The sequence below is a fragment of the Anoplopoma fimbria genome, chromosome 18 (genome assembly GCF_027596085.1).
Source record: "Anoplopoma fimbria isolate UVic2021 breed Golden Eagle Sablefish chromosome 18, Afim_UVic_2022, whole genome shotgun sequence".
NCBI lineage: Eukaryota > Metazoa > Chordata > Actinopteri > Perciformes > Anoplopomatidae > Anoplopoma > Anoplopoma fimbria.
The window spans coordinates 8279832-8306503 of NC_072466.1; the positions used below are offsets into that span (position 1 = coordinate 8279832).

At 39.7% G+C, this 26672-nt stretch overlaps 1 protein-coding gene across 2 annotated transcripts; it reads right to left on the reverse strand.

Moving 5' to 3' along the window:
- Positions 1-476: 476 nt before the first annotated feature.
- On the reverse strand, positions 477-26128 carry snx17 (sorting nexin 17). Of its 2 annotated transcripts, XM_054618729.1 has the most exons (16): positions 26033-26128; positions 25553-25837; positions 21174-21248; positions 19269-19386; positions 17567-17631; positions 16042-16152; positions 14515-14605; positions 11369-11456; positions 8221-8290; positions 7533-7625; positions 7048-7251; positions 3854-3982; positions 3558-3635; positions 2975-3049; positions 2836-2877; positions 477-2689 (listed from the first exon to the last, which is right to left on the reverse strand). In XM_054618729.1, the coding sequence occupies exons 2-16, from the start codon at positions 25610-25612 to the stop codon at positions 2570-2572; spliced, it is 1419 nt and encodes a 472-aa protein (XP_054474704.1). In that variant the 5' UTR covers positions 25613-25837; positions 26033-26128; the 3' UTR covers positions 477-2569. The 2 variants fall into 2 exon arrangements, with proteins under 2 accessions (XP_054474704.1, XP_054474703.1); XM_054618728.1 differs by having other exon boundaries at positions 25553-26128.
- Between the last annotated feature and the right edge of the window lie 544 nt (positions 26129-26672).

The window sequence follows — 26672 nt, forward strand, 5'->3', positions numbered from 1 at the left end:
CGTTAAACGTGTAATTTCTCCCCAGCTCCAACCATACTCCATCTCTCCTCCCAAACAAAACCAAAGCTTCCTCCCAAACAATTCTCATTTCCCTTTGTTCCCCTAGGCCACGCCCCCTTACACCTGTGGTAACAGAACACCTGACCAGTGTTGAATTGTGGGAAGTGAGAAGTTAAAGGAGGGATGAGAGGGACACAATGCACCAGAGGTTTAACCTTCCAAGGAATTTCACCATTAAACCCTCTATAGTTATTGCACATATATTTGAATTCTTCTCATTTCCAAATACTACCATGAGGGGAGTTCTCTTGACTTAAAACTATTTTTTAAATTGTTGTGATGTTGGTTGCTCTCTATACTGGGTAAGATTCTTTGCATATTACATCAGACAACATTCTGCTGATAAAGAATGCTTAGCAATGATAAAAAAAACACGAATAAAGTAGACCATTAACAGACAACTGAGAACCACAAGATCACCTAAATCGTATTTATTTTAGCATCATGACATTTGTCGCTGACCTTACCACTAAAATCAAAATGAAACGTGGAATGAATAAAGACAATACAATCATGAAATTTGACATTTTTCTGGAAAAGTGATGCTGATGATGAATCCACTTAAATTTGGCACCTACACATTTATTAACATCCAGGACCTTGCATGGTATTGAATAATGAAAATAAAAACGAATAGTGGTGTCCACATTCCCTCTACTGTAAATGCAACTGAAAACAGAGAAGAAGCACAGCAGTGAAAGAAGACATTTAGTATATTGAGAACATTTTGTTTTCTACAGTTCTGGCTACCAGTGAGAGTAAAGCTGTTGATCGGTTGGCATCGATTTACATTTAAAGGCTTCGAAACGCGCCAAGATGCAGCGCGACAGACAGCACGCCAGTAAAAAATGGAATGACGTGTCTTATAAAACAGTGGGATATGGTCATTTTGTTGCCCGCTCCTCATAAACTTTGTTCGATCCAGCAATTGAGATCACATGAGCCACTTCACCAAAGCACCTTTTCAACTAAATCCTCTGAGATGATTGGCACAATGTACATACAAATTACAATGAACTGAAGCCAAAGAATGATCCCAACAACACGATGAAGATGAAGAAAATCAGATGCAAAATTTGTAAACACTTTACATTGAATCTAATAAAGTCCCCTAAACATTATGTAAACAATGATGCGTTAGTCCATTTAAACTTTTTGTCCTATACAGCTTAGATTACATTTGATCTATTTGATTACAATAAGCTATTGGTGATAAAGATATTAGTAAATGTTCAGAATACTTAATTGCATGTACATAATATAAAAAGTGACATTGTCATAATTTTTTATGTTTATTTTGTGCAAAATGCTTTAGTAAACTATAATTTGGCATTTATGAGAAACCTTTTTAAAAAATGGTTTAAAAAAAAAAAAAAAAGAAATCATTGATGGATTAACAGAGCCCCATGGAAGAAAATGTATCTCCACACAATGTTTGAAGCCGACGCTTCCACTCAAACGTTCATCTCCACCTGTAATACTGTGCAAAAGTGATGGCTTCAGCAAGTGCAAGCAGCTCGGCCAAAACGACCATCTATCAAGTTCTGCAAGATTCTAGGTATCACCGGCCGACACTACCCTTTATTTGAAGCTTCAACCAATGTCTTGTTAAATGACCACTTAACTCACGAGCTGAAAAAAAGGAAAAGTTAAGGCATCAGACTATTTCTGAAGGCAGTATGAGTGACTGTGCCAAAAAACGTAAGCTGAAAACGCCGCTGGTATCCTGCTAGTATATTTTCTGACTTGGCACATGAGTAGCATGACACACAGAGGATCACTAACAGTATAAAAAAAAACATGCCATTTTGGTATATAGCCAAGCCAAACATTGATCATCCATATAAGTAAGCAGTTGCTCTGAATAGTCTACAGTTTTTGAGATCAATTTCAACACATTCACTGGACTCTGGGTCGTTATGAGGACTGTCCATGTCCGGTTCTGCTGTATTATCACTAGTGCCGGGTCTAATAAACATTTGGCTCTCGCGTTGGTGGGGTAATATGCAGCCAGAATTCAGGATCTCGCAAGTTTTCTACATGTAGTTTATAATATATATTAATTTACTTTGTACCTCATGTATCGAACTGCATGACAGAACCTCACATATACTGTGGATGAAACGGCAATCCTTGTGTGAGTGAAACTGAATTCACCAGTAACAAACTATAAAGCGTCCCTATTTGCGTACCTGTAGCTTTACATGCTATTGACTGTACGTTGCCACAAGTTTAATAACATAAGGACAAAGTTGTTTTTTATATGAATATGATGATCGTAACTGAAATATAAATCAAGATGGGCTTTCAGAGTCTAACAGAAAGGACACGGTCAAAGATTAAACGAGAGCTTAAGGCAGCGGTTTCTCCAGGAAGAGGCTACAATCTTGCAGAATCGGAGGAGGCGTGTGTGGCCCGCTCGGCTCGGCTCGGCTCAGCTCAGCTTGTAATCTTTGTCGTCCCAGTCGCTGACGGTTGGATGAAGATGGGAAGTGGGGCGGATCAGGGGTTACAGGTCGTCATCCCCGATTCCCTCGAAAGCATAGTTGCCATGGAAATCATTGCCGCTGATGTCGTTTGCCGAGTTGGAGGCGCTGATCCCTCGGAGGGACACCGAGCTCAGCTTGGTCTAAATGGAATAATGAATAATATACTTAAGACCCAAATGACATTGATTCATAAGAATATATGCGTGTATGTTTTTTTTTTTTTAAAACACAGTTTTTCTTTTTAATAGATTCACAACAGATTTTAAAAAGTCAGAAATATACTCACTGAGAGTTTGACGATTTGTTCACGGTTCGGGTCAGGGGAGTCCTGCAGACAAAAACAACAACAACAAATGATCCTGACGTCAACATAAAAGTCCAAATTCAAACCTTCAAAAACTCAGGCATGTTATTCCATTTCTCACCAGTAGAGGGGGAGATTTCACAGCTTGCTGACTGTCTGACCGGTGGATGGAGCCGCTGTGTCGTTTCCTCAGCATCTAGAAGGAGACGGAGGACAGCAACAGGAGAGAAGAATACAATCAACATTATTGAGAGGATATCCTTTCAATTATGAGCTTTGCTTTGCTTTTACGCGTGTTGTGACCTCTGCAAATGTGTGTATTAAATATAAACAAATTCGATATCAATCCAATATATCCACCGTGCAATATACATCTGTGCTATAACAACAATCATTCTGTCCGTTTATATAATATTTTTGTTATTTTTGTTTTTCTAAAAGTTTTTTACCTATTTATTATACTTTACTGTGTGATTATTTATTTGTTGTACATGTTTTTTTTTAATCTTGTTTTCTACTTATGTTTCTTATTGGTTTGTTTGCACTATCCACTATGCTGCTGTATGCCTGCAAAGTTCCCCGCTGTGGGACTAATAAAGGATTATCTTATCTTTTTCTTATCTTAAATTCAAAAAGAACGTGGCCAATTTGTTCATATATAGGATAAAGGATTATAGGAGTGTTTCATTTATCTTAACACCAACCTTCTTAATGCTGCCGCCTGACTTCTTCACCATTAATTCGTCCACCATCGACTGAAGGCAGATGCTCATCATGATAGCCTGAAATCACAAACCCAAAGTCAATACCATCTTTAACATTTAACAGTATGAAGCACGCTTTAACTCAGCGTCTTTCCTAGACATTTTGAAGAACACATAATGGAGTAGTTTGAGTCAAGAAGAACTGCAGGTCTTACCATACTAATCAAACTAATTCAATGCTCTACCCTCTCATCCTTCTAGCCCCCCCACACTGACCACCCCGGTCTGTTTCCTACCTGTTGACTGGTGATGGTGACCCACTGGAGGCGGTCCTTGCTCATCAGATACTCGAAGGCCAGCTCCAGTTTGACGTCACATTTGGAGGCGCTGCAGGGATTGGTGGTGCCGTTGGCTACCGGGACTTGCTGCAGAGTCAAAGGGGGTGGTGTCGTCATTCCTATGATCCTCCAAATACACCACAGCTATCTGAACTGCTATCAACAACCGCCTATGATTTAAGTTTATTCTGTAGTGGGCTTTTCCCCTCATTTAGCATTCAAGTTAAATATTTCTTCTCCTGTTTAAAATGCATGGAACAGATTTCAATATTTTTCTAACCAACATCCAACTTGCATTCCTAAATCGAGGATAAGCTTGGTATTCTGCTCCATGACTAGAGAGGGTCGTGTAAGCAGCTTAATCACATTTCCTATCCAGCAGCACATCTCGTCTTGTTAAGCTGCCACTCTTAAGCTACTGCATCACCGATGACAGGCAGCCAAATCTTAAGAAGACACATGCTAAAAGATTAACACTGGGGCAATGAAAGAAAGAAAGAAATATGTATGAATACAGAATATCAAAATCCCACAAGAATATGTGGAGCTCAGAGAGACACGGCTTCCCTGGAGACGAGCCCTCATTCCTCATTAATGGAGCCTGAGCTCTTCACTGAGACTATAAACTCGCTGTACCTCCCACCTAACCACACACACACACAACATAACAAAAAGAAGAAATACTGACTAAAACAAAGGTCTCACACACACACACGCACGCACGCACGCACACACACACACACGCACACGCTAACTGTTTATACATTTTCTCTCGGATGCATTATTTGAGATTTGACTACGAGGGGGGTTGCAGCGCTGCACCAAATGAGATGTTTTGAACAGTTTTTTTCAGACGAAAAGGCTCATTAAAACGACTTTGACCTCTGAGAATGAGCTCAGGAATGAACCACCCTTCTGGACAGCGCGGGGGCTCGGCCTGTAATCAAACGAGCCAAGATGCATTTTAATTTTAGAAGTGTTGCCATGTGTACAGATCTCTGTGAGAATGAACTTTTGTAGAATCATAAAAGCCATAACGGCTGTGCTGCAGGAACACTAATGCAATACGAACAGTGAACTGTTTTTCCCATCTCAATTTAAATGAGGTCGCAAGTCTAAAAATGTTTGCATGTAAAGCATTTTTCAGCTAGCTACAGAAATGAAAATTGATCCTCCAAGCTATTAGAGGAACTGTCTTTTTTCAAGACGACTGGCAACAATGAGTGCCGCATAATGCTTTGAATTAATGCTGACACTGGGTGACAATTATGGATTTTTTTTTAATTCCTTAAAAAAGGATTTTGTTATAGATTTCTTGCCAGCTACAGTTTCAAGTAAAGCATAATAAAGAGGCAACCAGAGAGTGGTGGATTTATTAGTTTACATATTAAAATAGAAACAGAAATCTGAGCAGCATCTTAAGTATTGGTCAAGCTAACTAACCATCGGATACTACATTTCCCTTAATGCAACTGGATCTGAATCTTCATTAGACCCACCCTGACTCCTTAAAATCCCACAACACTTTGGGGTAAAAATGATCATTTTACAAAAGTTTAAAGTTTCAAACTCGAGCCGAGATTCCCCCGATGACATAATCAGAGTTATTTCCTCAGTTTAGAGAACTCCTCCAGGACACAGCAGGCATTATAAAACAGGCTTTAACAGGCAGAGTGGTACTACCCTAAAGTGACGCCCCAGATGGTTTGTTACACAGAACCAGCTGAGAAGCACTCATTAAAAACTATTTGGAAAAGGGCAGGCACTTTCAGAAAATACTTGGCAGGTGGATGGACCATCTGTCAATCAAACTGTTACCAAAGCCAGTCAAGAAAAGGGCAAAAACATCTTTGCCTTCGAGAAAAGCTTTCAGTGCCGTTCTCTGCTTTTCTTTCAATGAGGAAATACTCTCCAGTTCCTTTGCAACATCTATCCAAACCTCTTGAGGCACTGCCATTGTTTTGAATGATCAGTTGCCTCTCTGTGTCCGTGGCTGCCAGTAGTTCCTCACAGGACCCTGATTGATCAGACTCACTGTGGTTCAGACACGAACGCAATACTTAAAGCCTGACAGGATGGGTTTTCATATTATCTTGTGATCCTGCCTTTTTCCCTTGATACCACGAGAATCCAGCTGCCGTGAAAGGTAGGTATTCCACATTCTGAGTAAACTGATCTAAAAATGTTGGTGAAATGTCCCGATAATACTCAACACAGGCTGTTATTTTTCCAGTCGTTTCAAATCTGTGTGGCAAGCTGTTTTTTTCCCCCTCAAATGCCTGGCAGACTGTGACTAATCGAGTCTTCTGCCTCCAACATATTCCTTGAAAATAACAAAAACAAAAAGGAAATCTTTCGCTGAAAGTACAACACGGTGTTTTGAGTCATTAGTGAAAATCAAAAGGCACAGTGTGTAGCCGCTCAATCAATCACTGTCATCTTCTGAGCCGAGTCCGACAGATCCAGACAGCACCTCATGTTTACTAATCAATACAGTTACTAGGTGACTGTCTAAACAGTAGCCTCATGCGTTAAACAAATTACCATTGTTGTGTGAAACAGCATCTTTGCTCTTTCTTTCTTTTTTATTCTAAAAAGTCTGTTATTATTATTGTTATTATTATTATTATTATTATTATTATTATTATTATTATGTACAGATGTACACAGAGCGGGCTGTGTAGGTGCTTCCTCTTACCGCATACCATCAGAGTCCCTTCTCGCCAACAGACTATTATCACTTTGAATAAAGGATTGCTGCTCTATATGTGAGGCTGGAGGATCAATACAGCGCTATCCTTGTGTGGGCTGCGTGTTTGGGTAATTGCACTGATGAAGATGAATGGTGTGGAGGTCAGCACTAGGAGTAAAAAAAAACAAAAACGAATGCTTGGCAAGTCTAAAGACTTTAGTTCCTGCTGCAGTGGTGAGATGAGCTTTGTTAAAAAAAAGGCAGCTTTGGAATGACAGGAGCCCTTGTTGGTTTGAGATGGACTCAGGCCAGAGCTGCTGCACCTCTACTCTGCCAGCTCATAGTCTCCTACTAATATGGAGCGATTCCAATTTGATTATTTCACAGCTTCGGAGACACAATCATGCTTGAAGGTGAATTCGCTCATCCTCAGCCTGTCCCACGCAAACATTGTACTTACGGAGGACGTGACTCGCCAACACCGCATGCGTGTGACCTTGAAGCTCCCCTCCTTCATCTGTTCATTGGGCAGCTTCACGTGGAAGTTGAGCTCGTTGTTGCCGGCACTGACGATGACCTGGCAGCCCTTCTCGGGGAAGTCGGTGATACAAGGGTCAAACTTGATATAGCCGTAATATTTGAGAGTCTGACCCAGATGGATGAACTGGAGGAAAAAAAGTTAACAATTTTTCAGATAACTAACATTTTTTGGGGCGGAAATTTCGTCTTTGAATCTGATCCCTGGGGAAAATAACTTTGAATTCTCTACTGGATTGGTGTAATTAAAAAAAAATCCTATCAGGGGAAAAACTAGGCTAATTGCATCACAGAATGCATTAGAGGCAGTGCTCTCTACGGCCTACAGATTTATCCTTGGACAAAGACACTTCAGAGTTATCAGCTCATGTGAGGTAGAATCATCCAGAAGAGACGCCCTTTGCTTACTTCTTTCTTGGAGCCTTTCTCCTGCAGTGACTTGAGCTGCCTGTGCTGTTCTTTGTTGACGAGTATCCAGCCTCGCTCAATGTCAGACACTGTCTGGTGAAGCAAAAACAAGAACTGAAGTTCAAAGCAAAGCAGGTCCTTGCGTTTCCTTCAGTACACGTGGGAGAAATCACACCCTAAGTCGTTCCATGAAAGAGCGCAGGTCAGCAAACAATTACACAGAAACACTCCCTGCTACACAGAGGCAACACTCAGCAGTTCAAGATGATAATCAAAGTTGTAGCCTGAAAAGTGCTTAATACAACAGATCACAGTTGTTGCAGCAAAGGGAATCACTATTAATAGGATCAGGGAGGTACACAGAAGATGTACAGGATTCAAGGTGTTGCAAAGTCAAAACAAGCTGACATCGCAATCAGATAATGGAGACCCGGGGGATGGACAAAAAGCATTTGGCAGCCCGGGGACGTGTGCTTGATTTAGTTTTCTTGGTGTGAAGCTGGCACCAGACAAGCTCGATAAAGAACAACAGATGCAAGATGTACACAAACCAAATCACACATCGTTTGGATTATCTTTTTGGTTCTCAATGCCAATTCAATTTTAAACGTTTTTTTCTTTTCTTTTTTAAGACCACTGTTGCAATAAACGACTGCATCTGGTTTCCCTTCATAATGAGACCTCTTACCTGGGCGTATAGCAAATTCAGGCCCACTCTGTTGTCCATGACATCACCGTCGTACGCCATGTCCCAGTAGCTGCAGAAAGGAAAGGCAGTCACTCTTTACATCCATCTTTTCCCCCAAACATAAATTAAAATGAACAAAGTGGCACAGTTACAATTATAATTTGTTTGAATGACTTGAAGAGTCGTTTGCCACCAAGAATATATCATCTCCTATGACCATTTGTCTCCTCACCCAGCAGCATCCCCCCCCCTTAGCGTTAATGTCATGTGAGGACTACGTGTCCAAAGAAAGCGTCAACTTTTCATGAGTAAATAGGAAGAGGTCTATTTTAAGCTTTGTGACGGAAGCGAGCTTATCAGCAAAATCCAGTGGTTTGATCCCTGGCTGCTACAGTTCGCATGTCGAAATGTCCTTGTCCAAGGCCCCTTGCCATCAGTGTATGAATGGGTGAATGTAGCGTACAGCACTTTGAGTGGTCGGAAAACTAGAAAGATATAAGATATATAAATGCATTCAATTTACCATTGGATCAAATTACATTGAAAAAACGGGAATTAACTTTGCTGAAACTGTGAAATGAGAGTGACTTGGAGACTAAATTCCTCAACTCAATGTCAATGAAATAGCAGTGCAAGAGATTTAATCTCAAGGAGTATCTCCTGTCGAGGTTGAAGGACAGCTGGTATTCTGTGAGTGAGACGGTACAGAGTTTTGTAAGGCAGCGCTACACTTGTATTAGACGCTATTAGTGGTACTTCTGTGCATGGAGATGTATCAGAAATTAAACCACATATTAAAATGGCCCAAATTGGATTACAAAAAAAGATTTAGGCTATATTGTGCAATTAGTGTGCAATTTAGAATACTTTATTTTCAAGTGGTTTTATATTGTAGCCACTGGATGTGAAATTTCTATATTCAACACTGGTTTAAACAGTTCAGGATTATTATTGTCTGAGTTAGCAGAGTACTGAATTTTGTTTTTCCACATGAACTCTTTGGGTAGAATCTAATTTCATTCATGTGTCTCAACGCCTTACTGCAGGCGTGAAGTTTAACATCTTGTAATTGCGTAACACAAGTGGTGTTTAGTGGATGGAAAAGTTGTTCAAGGAGATGTGAAGCGTGCTGCCTGACCACATCTGCAATTCAAAGCAGGTAACAAGGGAGAAAGAAGACGGAGACACACAGAGAAGGGATCTGGGAAGGAAGGGGATAAGAGTGTGGGGGGGGAGGAGTGCTTTTATTTTGCTGCTTTAGGTTCAATTAAAAGTGCCCTGAAAGCCCCTTCTGAGACATATGGTCCTTGAATTCCCTTAATGCATATACAGGCTACAAATGTCCATTAGCCACACTATTGCATTATAAATATATAAGTGCATATTGGTGCTGACCTACAAAAACCTCCACTACTATTCAAATCCCCCTTTTTATTCCATGACTACTCTAACATGAAAAGGTTTAAATTATGTTAATTCAATGTTTAACAAAATCTCCTCCCTTTTTTTAGCAGTTACTTTTAGCCAAAAAGAGCTTTTCTTTTCATTTTGAACTGATCCTCCCCTGGATCGGTTACACTGGGGGTCTGTTTCTTTCCTCCACCTCCACTTGTTAGGTCCACATTCATTCTTTCCTCCTCTTCCGCAGAGAAACTAGGTCAGGAGTACTTAGACTTTCCTTGAGGCAGAAAGAAAGTAAACATCCCGTGTACCTCAGTCAGCAGGAGGCAGGGTGACGATGGAGCGGGCATATGAGGAAGTAGAAAAATGTTGTGTAGAAGAGCGGAGCAGTCACCAACTTCAGGCTTGGTGGGGAAGCAACGTCAGTGTTTTTTCCGCGCATACCCACCCACACAGATCTGCTCCCACCAAGGAGGATTTTTTCACATTTGTTTATTTGCTGTAACATGGCGCTCTTGAGGGCAGATTCTAATTCCCCTGCACAAGCAGCCCTGACCTCCTTCCCTTTCATTGAAGACGTTTTCATCCTTAACTTTTAACTGTTTTCAGAAAAGGGTAAATGAGCCATAAATGGAGCAGAACCAGAGCGTTTTTTTCTGTAAAGCCAAAATAAATCAAATACACCACACGTGCTCTAGTTGGTTAATTGGCTAGTTTGATACTTAAGAATAGAAAGAGTTTTGCTTCATTAAGCTGGGGTTACTTTGTACGTTCAAATAAATTCTCAACACCGAGTATCCACACATCCAATACAGTCCCCTCAAGGAAAACAGCCTTTTTTTAAACTGTCTAATGTTAAAATGTAGTTGGGAGACGATATCAGAGTAGTGGTGGTTCAGATTCAAGACAATTGTTGCGGCTGTTTAAATATAATGAGAGTAAATGACCCGTCTGATTCAAGGGTGTCCAGTTCTCAGTGGCCAGAGCTGAAGATGTTAGTATGTACAAAGAGCAGTAGGGCTGGATGACAAGACCTCAAATCTATAGCAAACAAAATTATCATATTTACTTTTTAAATTTAAATACATTATCTGTTAGACATTAGTGCATGTACTTCCATTATCGCGTTGGCTCTGTTTTTGTTCCTGTTTGTCCTGTTAAAGTACAGTATGACCCGTTATAGATAATGGGCTGTCAGCCCTGTGGTTGGTTAAACTTCAGGTTGTTGTCAGTTCATAGACATTCATTTAAAAATGGAACAAAGGCAAAATTAGGTCATCAGATTCATGTCTATGATATGCCAGTCAAATGCGCCACCTGTCTTGTAATTTTAACTGTCGTCCTTGGCAAAATGAATTGTAAAACTAATGAATATGGTCTCTTTTCCAAATGAACTGCCACAGATGTTGAAGTCAGATAGGCAGCCTCTGGTTAGGCAAACCGCTGCTCTGACAGATTAAGAGCAAGTGCAGATAAGGAATTAAATGAGAAACGCCCAGAATGAAAAAAAGAAAAGAAAACAGTGTCTACTGGTTGACTGATTAAAATTACACAAAGTACAGCACATGTAGTCAATGTTCTGCCAAAGATATCTGACCTCCTTTTTTTTTTTTTTTTTACAAGATTAGACGAAGAGCACATGCAGACCCTGGACAATGAATCACATCTATAATTACATGTGGAGGGGAGCACTTTGGGATGAACATGATAAAAATTCAACGTCATGATGTGAGCAGGTGGTGGGTACCTTTTCCGTAGGATTATGTGAAATTCAGAGCTCCGCAAGCTGGTTATAGATACATAAGGCAGCTCAAACTCCTGCAGCTTCCTCACAACTGAGAGAGAGAGAGAGAAAAAAACAGAGTGTTAGGAACAAGGGCAGCTCCAATAAAGTTAGTCCCAAAGACTTTTGGATAATGATGGTAACAACAAACAACGAGGGAGGGGAGAACTCCATCTGGACAGGTCCCAGCAGGCAGAGTAAAACTTTGTCTGTGTGTAAGTGTATTTAAATGTGATGAAAAAGATAATGGGCTCTATGTGTGTGTGTGTTTGTCCCTAATCTGCAGCTGTTTCATTGCTGCCTGTTCCCTAAGGAGATTGAAGGAGATCTCAGGTGCTTAGTGCGGCTGCTGCTGTGTTTTCAGGCATCAATAAATGTGCACAACACCACAAATCTGATGACTAAACAGCCCCTCGTTTGCCATTAGGTTTGTAAAAGTATGTTTAGGGCTTTATGGGCAGATATGCTGTGTACAGGAAGCAGAAACACATAATGGTTGGTTTGATGTTGGAAATGTCTGCAGGAATAAACAAAAAAGGACACAAACTGAATGCTTAAAAAGGTTTTTTTTAACATTTTTATGCCGACTAAATCATCGGCAGAAAACGGCAAAAAGAACTTTAAAATGCAGATAATACTGGCACGGCTGTTTCAAAACACATTTTCTTGACATGTCTTTGCATATTTAGCCACATTCATTGATTTACACACAGATGTCTGGAAACTTCCTGCGTGTCAGAGAGGAATTGAATTCTTCTAGCTATCCTGTAATGTCAATACACCCACCAGCAGTTTTGTTTGATCTGCGGCCTGCTGCGCCGGATTTATTCTGGTAGTCGAGTCGTATTCAACACATGGCCCTTCTCTTTCATACCACTCAGGGATTCAGATTTAAACTGTGCCAAGAATATACAACATGCCTGCAATATTTGCAGATTCCTCTAAGTTCACCAGGCACCTTTTTAAGCCTGGAATGGATTTGGCGTGAGGTGTGGGGAGCATTTGGCAGGTGGAGGATGAGAGAAGAGAACCTTTGGGATTGAGAGGGGATTTAACCTGACAGCACGGCTGTGATGAATGGGAAAAGAAGGGATTTGGAAACTGAAATATGTTGATGTGGAAAGCTTTATGCCTGTGCCACTTTGGTAGTCTTGTGACAACAAATGTAAATGCAAATATTCTACTATGATTTGCATTCACACAGTTACTTATAAGTAAACAAGTGAGTGTAGACAAATATGTCAGCACCTTTTGAGTACCGGTGTGAGGGGTTTAGGGGGTATTCATGATAAAGAAGGGGGGCACAGAGGATAATGTAACAACACGAGTCAAATCAAAACTTCTATAAAAAATAAATGTTTTTTTAAAAGAAACTTGAGAGAGCCAACACAGCTTGAAAGACGGTAATAATCTGTACCTAATTTGCCGGGGCAGTGCTCAGAAACCAGTAAAGCTGTATATTAAGCCAGGAAGGTGGTGAACAAGATCACAATCATGGTAACATTTAGGGTTTTAGGCTTATAGAAAAGCAATTGGTCCTTGGCTCTTAGTCAACTAAGATTTCTGTAGTTGATTCTTAATTTTCATTTTCCTCCTGAATGACTAAATTGCGTTACATACAATTTAAAAAAGGTCTAACAAATACGACTGACTGACATGAAACCAACTCACAATTGAGACCATGTTTGCAATTCCAGTGAAGCACCTTGTCATATCAATGCATGACAATATACAGTATACACTAGACTAGCAAACCATGAATAGAATATTAACTGGAACTAGATTTTCGTTATTAATGTTTATATTACTTATAAATTCTCTTTTGTTAGGGTGTTTTTTTTGGCCATGCTGCTGCTGTTACAAGGGTGTTACCCAATGGGATTCATAAAGTATCTAACTATTTATTGTCCATCTATTTATGTTGTCCTGCTCCTGTAAACTGACTTGTAAAACTTCACTTATTAACAGTGAAGGACCATGGTACAGTTTTGGAAATAAAGAGAATGAACAAAGTGTTTCATTCATACACAAACATGGCCAATTTACATACAGAAGATGGGGGCAAAGAAAATTATAGCATACAACATATCTAGATAATGAATAATGATGAATAATTTGGGAAACCCAAACAAATACATTTTCCACAACCCCAAATTAAGAGTTTTTGTTTACAGAATAAGAATTACTTTATTTATACCCTGGGGGAAATGTTATATTACAGTTGCTCCTATATATAAACATAAAGAAATATAAGCATTTTGGATGGTCTAATATCTAAATGGTAATGATCTGGAAAATGACTTGACTAATCAGAAGTTAGTCATTTTGCATTTATCCCCAAAAAGACTTTAAAGCTTAGACCACAACCAAAACATCCTCAACCTAAAAAAAACCCTGCACACAGCCTGGTGTGACAGCTAATGCTACTTTAAACACAGCACAACTGTTTTGCATGAACTGGCCAACAAACACAAAGGGCCTGGCTCTCTCTGAGCTTCCGGGCAGCTAATAAATAAGATATAAACTCCAGCCAGCGATACAGTAGGAACTCCAGTAAAAGACGCAACTCTCATGAGGAAATGTGGTTGTTTGTTTTTTTTAATCAAACTACAGTAAATCTCCAGACGTCGAGAGAGATAAACAGAAGACAGTTGCCAGAGCAAACTCTTGAGAATTTAGCAACACCGGTAATGTAACAGCATTAACTCCAACTCATAGTTCCTTTGGTTCTCTGTTTGCAAGAATAATTTGTCAGCTATGTTCTGTGTGTCTTCTGAGAATAGTCCTTGGCTGGCTGATGAAGTTGTTTACATTATTTGATCAAAGCTCTTCCCGTACAGCTCATTTATTTTTCTGGTTATCTGATGGTTTGCAGCTGTAATGTGTCAAAAAAAAAAAAAAAAAAAAAAAAAAAAAAAAAAAAAAAAAAAAAAAAGAAATGCAGCATTTTCAAAAATCTCTGAAAATACATTCCGGGGGGGACTCTAAATACTCGGCAGTAATGAATTATGGAGAGTACAGAGAATACTTTTCTATTAGTAATAAAAGCAAAATATTAGCATTACCTTGAAATTCTTCTGATTCTTTACAAAAATGTTGTTGAGACTTACATGTTAGACCTCCATCCACACCTTCACGGACGAGGAAGAGACTGAAGTAGCCAACAAGGTCGTCTGGAAGGTCGAGCTTTGTTGCAACAGCCTGCAGAAAGATGAGGGAGTATGTTTTCATGATCAAATACATTCCATTCATCTAAGTTTCATTTTTCAGTAAGTTAGAACAAATGCAGAAACAAGATTGAAGGCAGATGGGATGTCAAAAAAAAGCTCTGTATTAAATGGGATTTTTCTTTTTTGTTTTGGTCCTTTTCTACACCGTCTGTGTATTTTGTGATAATTTTCCTGTTGAAAAAGGGGTCAAATCAAACCACATATCAAACAGCAGTACATGTAGTACAACCCTAAAGATGAAGGAGGGCTGTAGCCTGTAGTCTTAGGATTCCATGTATAAAGAGCTTTTGGTTTTGCAAAATATCACAATTATAAATATAGAATTCATCCAAGCAGCTACCTCGATAAGAAAATGTAATGTTTAGTATATATCATCTTTGTTAATATCTATTTCCAGTCCTGCACAAGGCATTATTGTTACATTCCCACACAAAGCAATGGCACTCTCTGACAGAACAACATCATCAACAATTTTTGCTGACTTGTGCTTATAGTACTACTTATTCCTATCAATCAACTCCTGCAGTGCAACCGCAAACAAATATAAACGTTGCAAACACTAGGTGTAACTTTGTATTGTTGAGACAATATACAGGAAATATAAGGCATTTCTGGTCACTGAAAAACACACACACACACACACACACACACACACACACACACACACACATTGAGAAACTCTTTGTTGCGATTAAGAGTACTGTGGCCTCAGACTTGCTGTGGTAAACAGAGGTCAATTGTGGTTAAACTTTCACAAGAACACTTTAACAAAACTCTAACGCAATGGATTAACAGGCAAGAGCAACAAGAGGACAAGTAGAAGTCAAGTACTAAAATGTTGACCTATAAAAACCCACATGTTGAAATCAGTTGGCCAAGGATTATTTTCCTTCGTGACTTCATAAAGTCCTGTCATGGTTGCTATAATCGAGAGGGTCTATATTGACTTAATTTGATTTACAATACAGTCTGTAGTGTCTGTAAAGCATCAGAGCTTACAGAAGAGTCTACATCTGTATTTGCTGTTATGAAAAACAACACAAAAATCCAATGTCTGTAGTTTAACAGACACAAACGCTGCAGAGGCTGATAACACACAGTGTTAAAAACCTCAGATGGTAACCATGAAGACTTCTGGCCACTTAAATACTTAATCAGCACTTTATTGTGTAATTTGCTCAGCAGTCGCCATGTTGAGAGCCATGTTGAGGCAATCCATCAATCATAGATATGCTCTGAATTTAGAATTTAGCTTGTTTAACACAGCGGTTTTTCTAAGATTTTTTTAAAATTAATTTTATTACCTTTTTATGATCAAACTAAATCAGATACATTCACAAATAGCTACTTAGGGGAGTACTGGCTGACAACAGAGTTTTTATGTACTCTTACACAGTGCACACTTACATCAAGGACGTCCTCCGTCTGATCTGAAGTCAGAATGTTGACTGTAACCTTCTGACCGTTGGAGAGGCAGATGTCTAGAGCGACATCCTCTGTGGGAATCTGCTGCGTCTCCTGTGGGAACGACACAAAACATAACAGGCTTTCCTTCAGCTTCACGGGTCAGCTGTGTGTTTTCATTCCTATCGGTCGACAACAGAATCAAACCCAGTCTCACAGGCAGAAAAAATATGGGCTGGTCAAAGAGGAGGCAAATATCCAGTGGAGATAAAAACAAAACAGACAAGCTACCCAAATGTCGAAAAAGAAGTCAAAGAAGGTGAAAACGGCCATCCCAGTTTCTCAGAGCTCAAATTGATGTTGTCCAACAAAATGTCCAAAACCCAAAAGATATTCAATTCAAACCAACAAATTTGAAAAGCTGGATACAGATTATTTTGCCAGTCATTTCTTTAAAAAAATGCTCAATTAATCAAGTAAAACTAAAAAAAAAAGCTAATTAAATAATTGACAAATTGTCATAGCTCCATTTATTTCACTACTCTGGGCTCACACAGAAATTAAGGGAACGGCATTAATTAGTTGTTTGTGCGACGATAAAACAAAATCCCGCAATGAATAACAAGTGAGGAGAATAAAGCAGATAACCCCAGCCTCTGTTGGCCTCAGGCAGTCCATCACCACCGCGGCTAAATCATCGCTTATCTCCCCTGTTTTGTCAGCGGGGGGGTCCTCCAAGTACATCCCTACCACTCAAGGTGCAGATGAAATGACAACACCGGGTGGTAACTCATCTACTATTCTGCACCTGCTGTCCTCACAGTACATGAGGTGCTGAGGAGGGGGGGGGAGAGACAAACACAGACTGTAATGAGAGAGGAAGACAGAGGAGGAGAAGCAGAATGGGTGCGACGTGGCCGCAGACGGATGAATCTGTCCATGAAGGTTATTGGATTTCACAGCCCTCCTGGCTACGCAGGTCACAGCTTGAACGATGACGAACAACCTCGCTACCTGGTCTGAATACCGTCATGAGTTTGTGTTTTTACAACATTATCCACTTCAGCAAATACCTTTTTTGCATTTTTAGTACCACAGATCTGGTGGGATGACTGGTTAGCCTACTTGTTCTTTTTTCTAATACAATCATTCAAAAAAGGATCCAGCTCCAAGACATGATGCAACAATGTTCCTCTATTTGTTAAAAGGTTGCCCAGTTCCCTCAGTAATGTGTCTGACGTAATCATTTCCCTCGTTTCTGCTTGCTAGGCAAACTCATTCTGACACATCTAACCAACTTCTTTAAGAGATAAGAGAACATGCTGACACAAACTGAGACAAACACAGCTACCTGATCCGTGCACGTTACCAAAAGCAATTACTAGTCGGGAAGAAATTACTGCATCAGCCCTGTGGGTTCAGGGAGATCAGCCTTCTTCCTCAAAAGGCTTGTTGACCATGTTGATGCAACAGAGAACAAACGACCTAATGCAGTTAGAGTAGATTCAAGCCAAAGCACACAACCAACCTGCTGTGCTTTCCTTAAGAAGCTGTTGAACATCTCACTGGCTCCAAGCAAAGGATCCTGACGCACTGGGAAAACAAAATGAGCAGGAGCGAAATTAGCAACTTGAGTACAAAATGATCTCACTTAGGGAGGAGCACGGGAAGTCAAGGAGAGATATGTTCGGTTTTCAACTGCAGCTTAACAAATAGTTAAGGGTCTTTAAGTGGACGTTATGTAAACATAAACCTCAGGGGAAGCCATTTCCCAATTGTTCTTAATTTTCCTCCTATAACAGAATTTTTATTGTGTTCCTGCGGAATGAGTTTGACCTTTCAAGGCAATTTAGCTTCAAATGGAAGTGTTTACTGGCATAGGTTCAATAAACTGTTAATTATTACAAGCCAGTTTCATCATAATGTAGTCCCCCGAATTGAAAAAAAATAAAAAATTCTATTGAGGCCGTTTTCAGCTGCAGTGTAGAGCATTTAATTATCTGCATGATAACCCTGTATGACTAACATTACTAAGTGTGTGTGTGTGTGTGTGTCCGCACGCTATTGTCCTTTAACAAATGAGTCTAACCCTTTGACAAAATGTCGGAGTTCTGAGCCATCTGCGTCAGAGGCAGATTGTGTTTGTGGCAGTTCATTTTCCATAACTATGTAAAAAGCCATGATGTAACCAAGTGAACTTGTAGCCAAGAACACCCTGTGTGCGTATGCTCCCAGACTATGAGCAAATACACACTTGAACAACGCTTCCTTGTTCTGCTGTAACTGCCAGTGCTTGAGAGGATTAAAACAAACCCTCTGCCTTGCTGCCAGTTCTACTTATTCGTGTGTGTGTGTGTGTGTGTGTGTGTGTGTGTGTGTGTGTGTGTGTGTGTGTGTGTGTGTGTGTGTGTGTGTGTGTGTGTGTGTGGTGTGTGTGTGTGTGGTAAGTTCACCCTCGGCCTGTTTACAACATTTGGTAAATATGGTGAAACCTTCTAAATTAGGATAAGAAAAAAACTCCAATTGAGCATTTAAGACTTAAAAGAACAACGCTTTTAAAACTGTCACATGCAGACATGTTTACCCCAAAATAAGAAGTTTATCTCCTGGTGTAAACAGCACAAAAGTATTAATTATACTTTATAGAATTCCGTTCAATTCGGAGAAAAGTATGAATCCCAAGAGGTGGCACATCATCACTAGAGAATCCAAACCCACAACATTTTTAAACACCCTACCAGGTCTGAAATACTGAGAAGGGATTGTTTTTTTTTTTCCATCAGGTGTGTCAGCATAACTCTGTCTAGTGAGGCTTTGGCTCAGTGTCCCAGCTCAGTCTGTGCTCAGATCATCAGGTCTTTAGTGAAACACTTTTATGCTTTTATAATGGCATGAATAGACCAGTGTGTGGCTGGACTCCCTGCAGCCACAGAGCCAACTCATTCTTGTGATTGTTGTGTAAAAGCAAATATTTCAAGGAAATTGTGTTTGTGCTGCAAACTATACTGGTACAATAACAAAGTCTAGATTTACTTTCCTATCATAACATGAAAACCCAAACCCCCTCAGGGATACATGCACTGCAATTCAGAGAAGAATAGTAGCAAATTTTTTTAAAAAAAACTGACAAAAACAACCATATTGTAGCTGGAATTTTAATTCAGCCAGAAACGGAGTGAAATGCAATACAACCCATCTGTAAAAAAGTCCATTCAGCATGAATAACTTACCAGCCTGCATGTATTTCTCCAGCTGTTCTCGTCTCTGTTCGACCTCAGCAGGAGTCAAAGTGAAGATCTTCTTTGGAGGGAATGCAGGCACCACATTGCTGCCATATTCTTTCTTTATCTGTTGGTACAAAACATAGGTTGTGTGAAGGTGAGGTTTGCAGAATGACAAGCTATTCAACCTGTGGTTTTTTTTTGTTTTTTCTTTCGGTCAGATGATTAAATTCATTTTTATTTAAATTTAGAAGTGAATGAAAACAGATATATAAGTGTATATGACCAAACCAATTAACTTCAGTACAGGGTAGCAGCATCTTAAATTAAAGAGTCATGGATTCATTTTTCTAAGAGGTACATTCATGCTGCTCGAGATGAATCACAGGTTTATTTTAAGCCCCGTTTCAACGACTAGCCGGTGAAGTTTCCGTGCATAACGCGCACACACACACTCTCACACACAGACACACACAGAAACAGACACACATCTGGAACTCTGAACGTCTAGTCATTCCAAGTTTACTTTGTCTTCCAGCTTCTTGACTCATTTCTTCCCTTTTTTTTTTATCATTTAAGGGCTGGTAGCTTTGAACCATGGAAGCCTTAAACTAAGCCATCACAGATCTAAAAAACATCACACATCAAATGTGGTCTAATTTTAACCTGCATGTTGCTGCAGGCAAAATCTGTACATCATGCTCATCATAAGGAATTTACTGTTTTTTTCTCATTATAAAACCCTCAGCTGCACAGAGAGTGCTTGAGGAAGGAGGGGATTTTCACCTTAACATACTGCCCTTTGGTATTTTCAGTACATCAGCGCCAGCACTGGTTCCACATACAAATCAGCTCTCATAGCCAGAGACACTAAGCAAAGGTAACAGATAAATTAGCTTTCATGGTTGGTTTTAAATAAGCTCTGGCTCTAACAGAAGTGTGACCTTGTTACAAATCTTTGTAGAGGAGAAAAACAGGAGAAACAATTAACATTCAAATTTCTCAGCAATGGTGCGTGCCCTGCAATCAGTGGAGTGTTTTGGGGTCATGCAAACGCCACAGGAAGTCCTCTGGGGTTGGTTCTTAAAGATTTGAGTATGTCTTCCTCACACCCTGTTGCCAGGCAACAGCAACTGTCAGACTAGATAACACAGACTTGAGGACGGAGATGGTAAAGTTTGGGCCTTGCTTGCTTATTTATTAATGTGTGAAAACTAGAGACTGGGCACTTTTATAACGTTGTGTTACAGTATATGCCATGGTGTACACATTTATAGCACAAAGAGCTTACAGGTTGTCAGCTAGAAACCCGGCTAATCTATTTCTTATAGACAATGCAGCTACCTCTGCAACAGCATTTGTTTCCCAAAAAAATGGTATGGTGAGCACTTTCACAAGTAAGTCAACTTTTAACTGCAACACTATAGAAAAAACAAGTAGATGCTAAATACACTAATTGCCCAATAACAGCTCCAACAAATAGCTGCGTCTGTGTAAAGCTCCACTGAGGCAGAGACAGGAAAAAATGCAGGCAACTCAACCCTTTCCAACAACATTTCTTTTCAGATTAAGATGCTTTTCCAAGCAGGTGAAGTGAAAGAAAGGCCAAGAACATTCCTTCCACGTCTCCAACCCCCACAAACCTCTTCCACAATACTGCCCATTTAAATGCAATAGTTTGGACTCTGGGAGCAATAACAGCACAGGACTTCAAGCCACCGTCGTGATTCAAAGTGATGGGGAGGTCTTTGTGTCGCGCGTATCGACCGTACGACACAAAGACGAGTGAAAGGTCACCCTGGGTGGATGTGGTGGCATTTAAACAGAGTTCGGCTCATCTCACAAGCAGAACAGTCACATCTGGTCCAAAGCACGCTAACAGCAATGGGTTCGTTGTGATGGCTGAAGCCTTACCTGTTCATGGAGGCCAAGAAGTTGACTGTAGCGTACCCGACAGTGCAGCACACCGTTGACGTGGATGTTGTAGGCCTGTGGGAAAGAGTGGGGACAAATCAAAACGTGAAAGACTGTGTGGAGGTCTGACATAGTGCAGAGAAACCTATCATCAAACGCTTGTGTGTATCCGTCTGAAAAGCTTGTGGGTGGACATCAAAACTGTCTAAATAGAATAATAACATACATAAGGATAGGAACATAAGAAGGAAAAATAGATACATATAAAATAATAACCTTTCTTTTTTTTCTTTTCTACATGCAGACCAAAGCTGACTGGACTTTCTTCAGATGCAATTCTTACAGTGTCAAGATATAAAACTGGTAAAAGACAGTGAAACAACCGCTATCATACTGTAACCTGAACATACAGTAAGTTTCCCCACCTATTTCCCTCACACCACTTCAAAACAACCTCAATGTCTTCAATCTTATCTTATCTCAACACCATCTGTTTCCTCACTCTTTGTTTTCATAAGGAGGACCAAATAAATCAATTGTAAATTGGATTCAATCGAAAGCTACTTATGAGCAAATTTCAGCTTGCATAATGCATAATGCAGGCTCTAAACAATACAAAAGGCAAAGATCCCATTGCTAAGAGAAAACCCTGGTTTGTTTTGACAGATATACAAGGAGATATCACTGAATATTCATCTGCAAAAACACCATTTGGAAGCAGCAGTCCAAATATCTGCTAGCCATCATGTTTAGAGCCAATCTCAAAGAGTAAATCTTTTTTTCATGCCAGATGCCTCATTAAGCATTGGGAATGATACTAAACCACAAAAATAACAAAGTGATACTTTAAATATACGCCCAAGAAAAGAAAAATATCTCTTAGTTTGCCCAAATACTGACTCGCTTACAAAACAGCTCTCTTGACCTGTAAAATAATCTTGTGTTTTTCGGAAGGTACCACAAGTCTGATTATTCAAGTCTGTTCATATTTATTTAATTTTTTAGAAAATGGTTAAAAAAAACATGACTTTTCCACCACCACACTGTCAATGGTCAAACTCATGGTCAAAGGCTGCTAAATGTTTGTCAAATATTGTGATTAAAAACAAAACCATTATTAGAACTAAAGACGACCGAGATGCAGATTATCTTTCCTTCCTTTTGCTTGACACAAGTATCTAAATTGCAGATTGTTTTTATGATTTATTTATGAGAAAAAAGTTAAATGGCCTGTAATAGTTGTTTAAACCCTGAAGACATTTGTCATTGAAAATAAAACGTGCCCTTTCATTTGCTAAGAGATATACGCGTCCACCAGCATGTGTGCAGCTCTGGTCGGGGTAGAGAGGAAGTGGGCTCAGTATGCTAGTATGTCAGGGCACAAACTGTCAGTACTTTAATCTTCCCCTTCTGTTTCAAATGAATATGTATAATAAACATGGTGGTAATCTGTCAAAACAAAAAACAAAAAATGTAAAAGACGCTTGACACCACTTTTGCATGCACTAATCAATCAATCTATAGTTAAAAAAAAAAAAAAAAAGTAAGAACAAACCAAAACTTCCAGAGGGAAAGAGGAAGTATAATAAATGGAGCAAGGCCAACGAAACTGAAATGTGTATGTAGGCAGAATCCAGGTCGGAAAGGAGAATGAGTATGCAGAATGTCTTGGCTCTTTTTGATAACACACAAAAAATAACCCTTCATTGTTTTGTATAGCAAGCAGTTCAACTCAGGGACAGGGACAACAATCAAACACTTCGATCTATTGTGCTTTTCTGCACACTAGCTCCAAAACAAAAATGTATTTAGATAAGGCACACTCATTCCAGTCAGATCTTTATCAGGCAAAAGGCATTTAGGATCGATGAAGATATGACTGGAAACGAAACATTGTATATTCAAATACATTTGTAGTTCAGGGTCAGTTTGCAGGCTTGACTCTTTTTAGCATTGCAAATGTCCAATAGCCCTGTGCCTACACCTACATATTTTCACTTATATGAAGTATGTGTAGGAAGAAATCAATTCCAGCCTGAGGAATTTTAAGATAGGTGCTTGTTGTAGCACATTTTAGGTTTATACATATTGCTCACTGGCAGATGCAGGTTAATACAAAACTATAAACAGAAACAGATGAACTTGTCTATTATAGTTCCTACCTGTTCCTCATCTCAAGTAAATGAGTCACCATCACTTACAGTGCGGCAAAGTCTATCTCTCTTTTTTACACACCCACAAACAAAATGTGAACCAGAGAGGAAGATACAAGTCCAACAGACAAGAGGAAGTGTGAGCACTCAAAATAAAAAGATATGTCTGCTTGCACCATATTTTTTAAAAAAAAAACGCAAAACTGCAGCCCTTGTTATTCTAAAAGGCCTTTTGCAAACCGTGCAGTTTCTGTGGCTTACTGGTTCCAAGGTACACATCCCATCTCTCAGCATTATAATCAAGCAAAGTCCCTTCCTGTGGGATAGATACAGGAAGGTCACAATGACAGGACTGCCAGCTGAGAGGTGAAAAACAGTCGCTTTAAAGTTCACACTGCAATCTAATCATATTACTGCGCAGCTTGCACACACACCATTAATCCATGAAACATAAAAGTGTTTTAGTTTAAATTCAAAGTTAATTTAGTACTTCTTAAGGCAGCTGGGAGATGAACATGTTTAAAAATGAATGAGCTTATTCCAAGATGTTTTTTTCCCTCCTTGGAGCACATGGAGTCAAGATGGAAGATAGTCATTCGCAGGTGTGCGACACTGAGAATGGCCAGCGTGATGTCACATGGAAATCAGATGTTGCAGATCAAAGCATCTGGAGAATATCAGAATGGTAGCGTTCTTCTATGAAAGAAACATTTTTTTTTTTTTATGAAAACTATAGAAAGAATATTCTAAAAGTATCCCAGTTATTTGTTGCTATGGTGTCATATTGACAGGAAACACACTTGAACCCAAGCTGTTCCCTAGCAACGAAATGACTGGATAGGTCTGGTTTATATGTTAATAGACACACATTCACACCAAGAAAAGGGAGAAAATACTTTTAGTTGTCAGTAATTCTTCTGAACAATACTGCCTCTGCCACAGACTAGCACAATGTATCCTGACTTTGTCCATAACTAAGGAAACATCCATCGTGAAACATCCACAACATGTTTGACGTCTATGATGCTTCATACAGCAGCCCTTTACCATACTCCATTAGTTGTCCTCTCTGACCACTGCAGAACATGTCAGCCGTTGTCTCAAGGCATAGCAATGGCAATTCAAAATGCTTTAGATAAGATATAAAACAACATTAAAGACAACGAGACAAGTGTCAAGTAAAATAAACACACAGTTGGATAATAGGAAACCTGCTGAACAACAACCAGAGCAAGATGATGGAGCCACAGATTATTGCTGCTCTTGATGTGTGGTCAAGACTGATATTGCTGTTAGTTGGGGGACTTGACAATAAAGTGAAAGCAATGTTGGCTGTAAACAACATGGAGGAGTGTGACATCATGGCGGCAAACCTCAAATCTCACGCAGATTTCAGGGGCTGACTTAAACCTGTTAAACAAAAGTGACTCGCAAAAGGACTGATGTGCTTTATGTGCAAAATCTGAGATTTTTGGCAAAGTCTCTTGATGTGGCGTTGACAGTAAATGACAACATGTCAATTAGTACCAACTTAAGACACATCATAACAATGCAACATTTTTGAGCCACATTAAAACGTTTACCAGGTGGAGGTCGATGCCGGATATAATGTAGCAGCATTATGAAGAACATAGGGTGCAAATTTCCCCGCTGCGGGATTAATAAAGGATTATCTTATTTTATTAATGCGTCCTCACATAATCACATTCAATCTATGCAGGATGTGTTGGAGGTCAGGAAGACTTTTACTCAACTTCCTCACGTTTTAATGACCTAAATCAGGTAGGTTTACTCGCCTCACCTGGATTGCATCCTTATGAAACAGAGTAATTGCATTTGAGATACAAATGAGTATTTATACATACTTACACCATACCGTTATACCATAAATATACTGTATATATCTTGCATTTCATTTATTATTTATCTGTTATTTATGTATCTAGTATACTGCACTGCACCTTTACTGCTTCTTTTTGCACTTCTGGTTAGATGCTACAAAAACTACATTTCGTTGACCTGGTACCTTGTGCAATGACAATAAAGTTGAACCTAATCATCTAATCTAATCTAATTTGTAGTCAAACATTATGCCATAGTTTGGCCTATGGTGATGCACCACTGTTCATACTATCAGATCATTTATAACAGTAAACAGAGGAACTGGTGCTGCATTGACATTAACCCGACCTGTAGACAGCATAAAACACCAATGATCATGCTCACCACATAGGTTGATCCATTTTCTCCCGAACGGACCTCCGTTTCGGGGATGGAAAAATGCATTTTTCTCTGGGTGTCTGACGACCAAAGTCCTCAAACGCCACAGCAGCGTTACGATGGAGAGGAAGGACACCACAGTTTCACCACAAAGTCCACTGCAGTGACTGTCGGCGGTGACTACGGAGGAGGAGGAGGAGGAGGAGGAGGAGGAGGCGGCTCTTTATCTGCTGGTTTGTAGTCCGAGGAAGGCGCTGCCAGGCCGGGGGAGACTGCTGACGACTTTACTATCTGTCCAACAACAAGTCATGCACCGACGATCATTCGCACAAAACTTCTCCCACGTCAGTGTCAAACTTTTCCAACTCCAGTTCCTGCAGCAGCCATGTTGCAAGTGTTGAGTAATTGCACCCTCAGTGTTGGCGTTTTAAAAAAAATCCCTTTAACGCACTTTTAAACAATCCGTGATAACTTAAAACCACCTACTGTAATATTTGAGTTTCAGCGTGTACAGGTGACTGTATTCAGATGAAGTTTCGGCTGAAGAAGGTGCAGTTTCTTCCTGCAAAAAAAAAAAAAAAAAAAAAAGCCCCAAAAGCGTCGCAGAGTCGGTGGCAAACCTTTTTTTTTTCCCAAAATATGAGGGGAGACTGTTACACTTTTTGTGCTTTCATTTATTTGGCTTGTCAACTACATTTAGAAGAAGAAAAATTGATACGACGACGAAAGGTAACTCATGGATAAGATGTGAAAGAAATCGCAGAGAAAGGAAGATGCACCAGCGCCGCTATGCCATCCTGTGCTCGGTGTATCTGGTGGCCCATCAAGAGGCATTGCAACAATCCTTCTGGGCGAAACCAATCGCGTTTTCAGCCGGGGGGAGGGGGGGGTTCACTATTCGAGGGTAAGAAAAAAAGGGAAAACAGGCTTAATTTCCATCACACGTTTTAGATTAAATTATATAAGTGTGTAATATCATAACATGAATTTGTCAATATGATGTTTTTTCAAAAGAAATTTAGCTTGTAAAATCATCTAACTTAAAATCCCCACTTGATTTGTTCCAACCCAAAGTGACAGTCGAAATCGAAAAAAAAAAAAAAAAAAAATCGTCTAGATTTTGTAA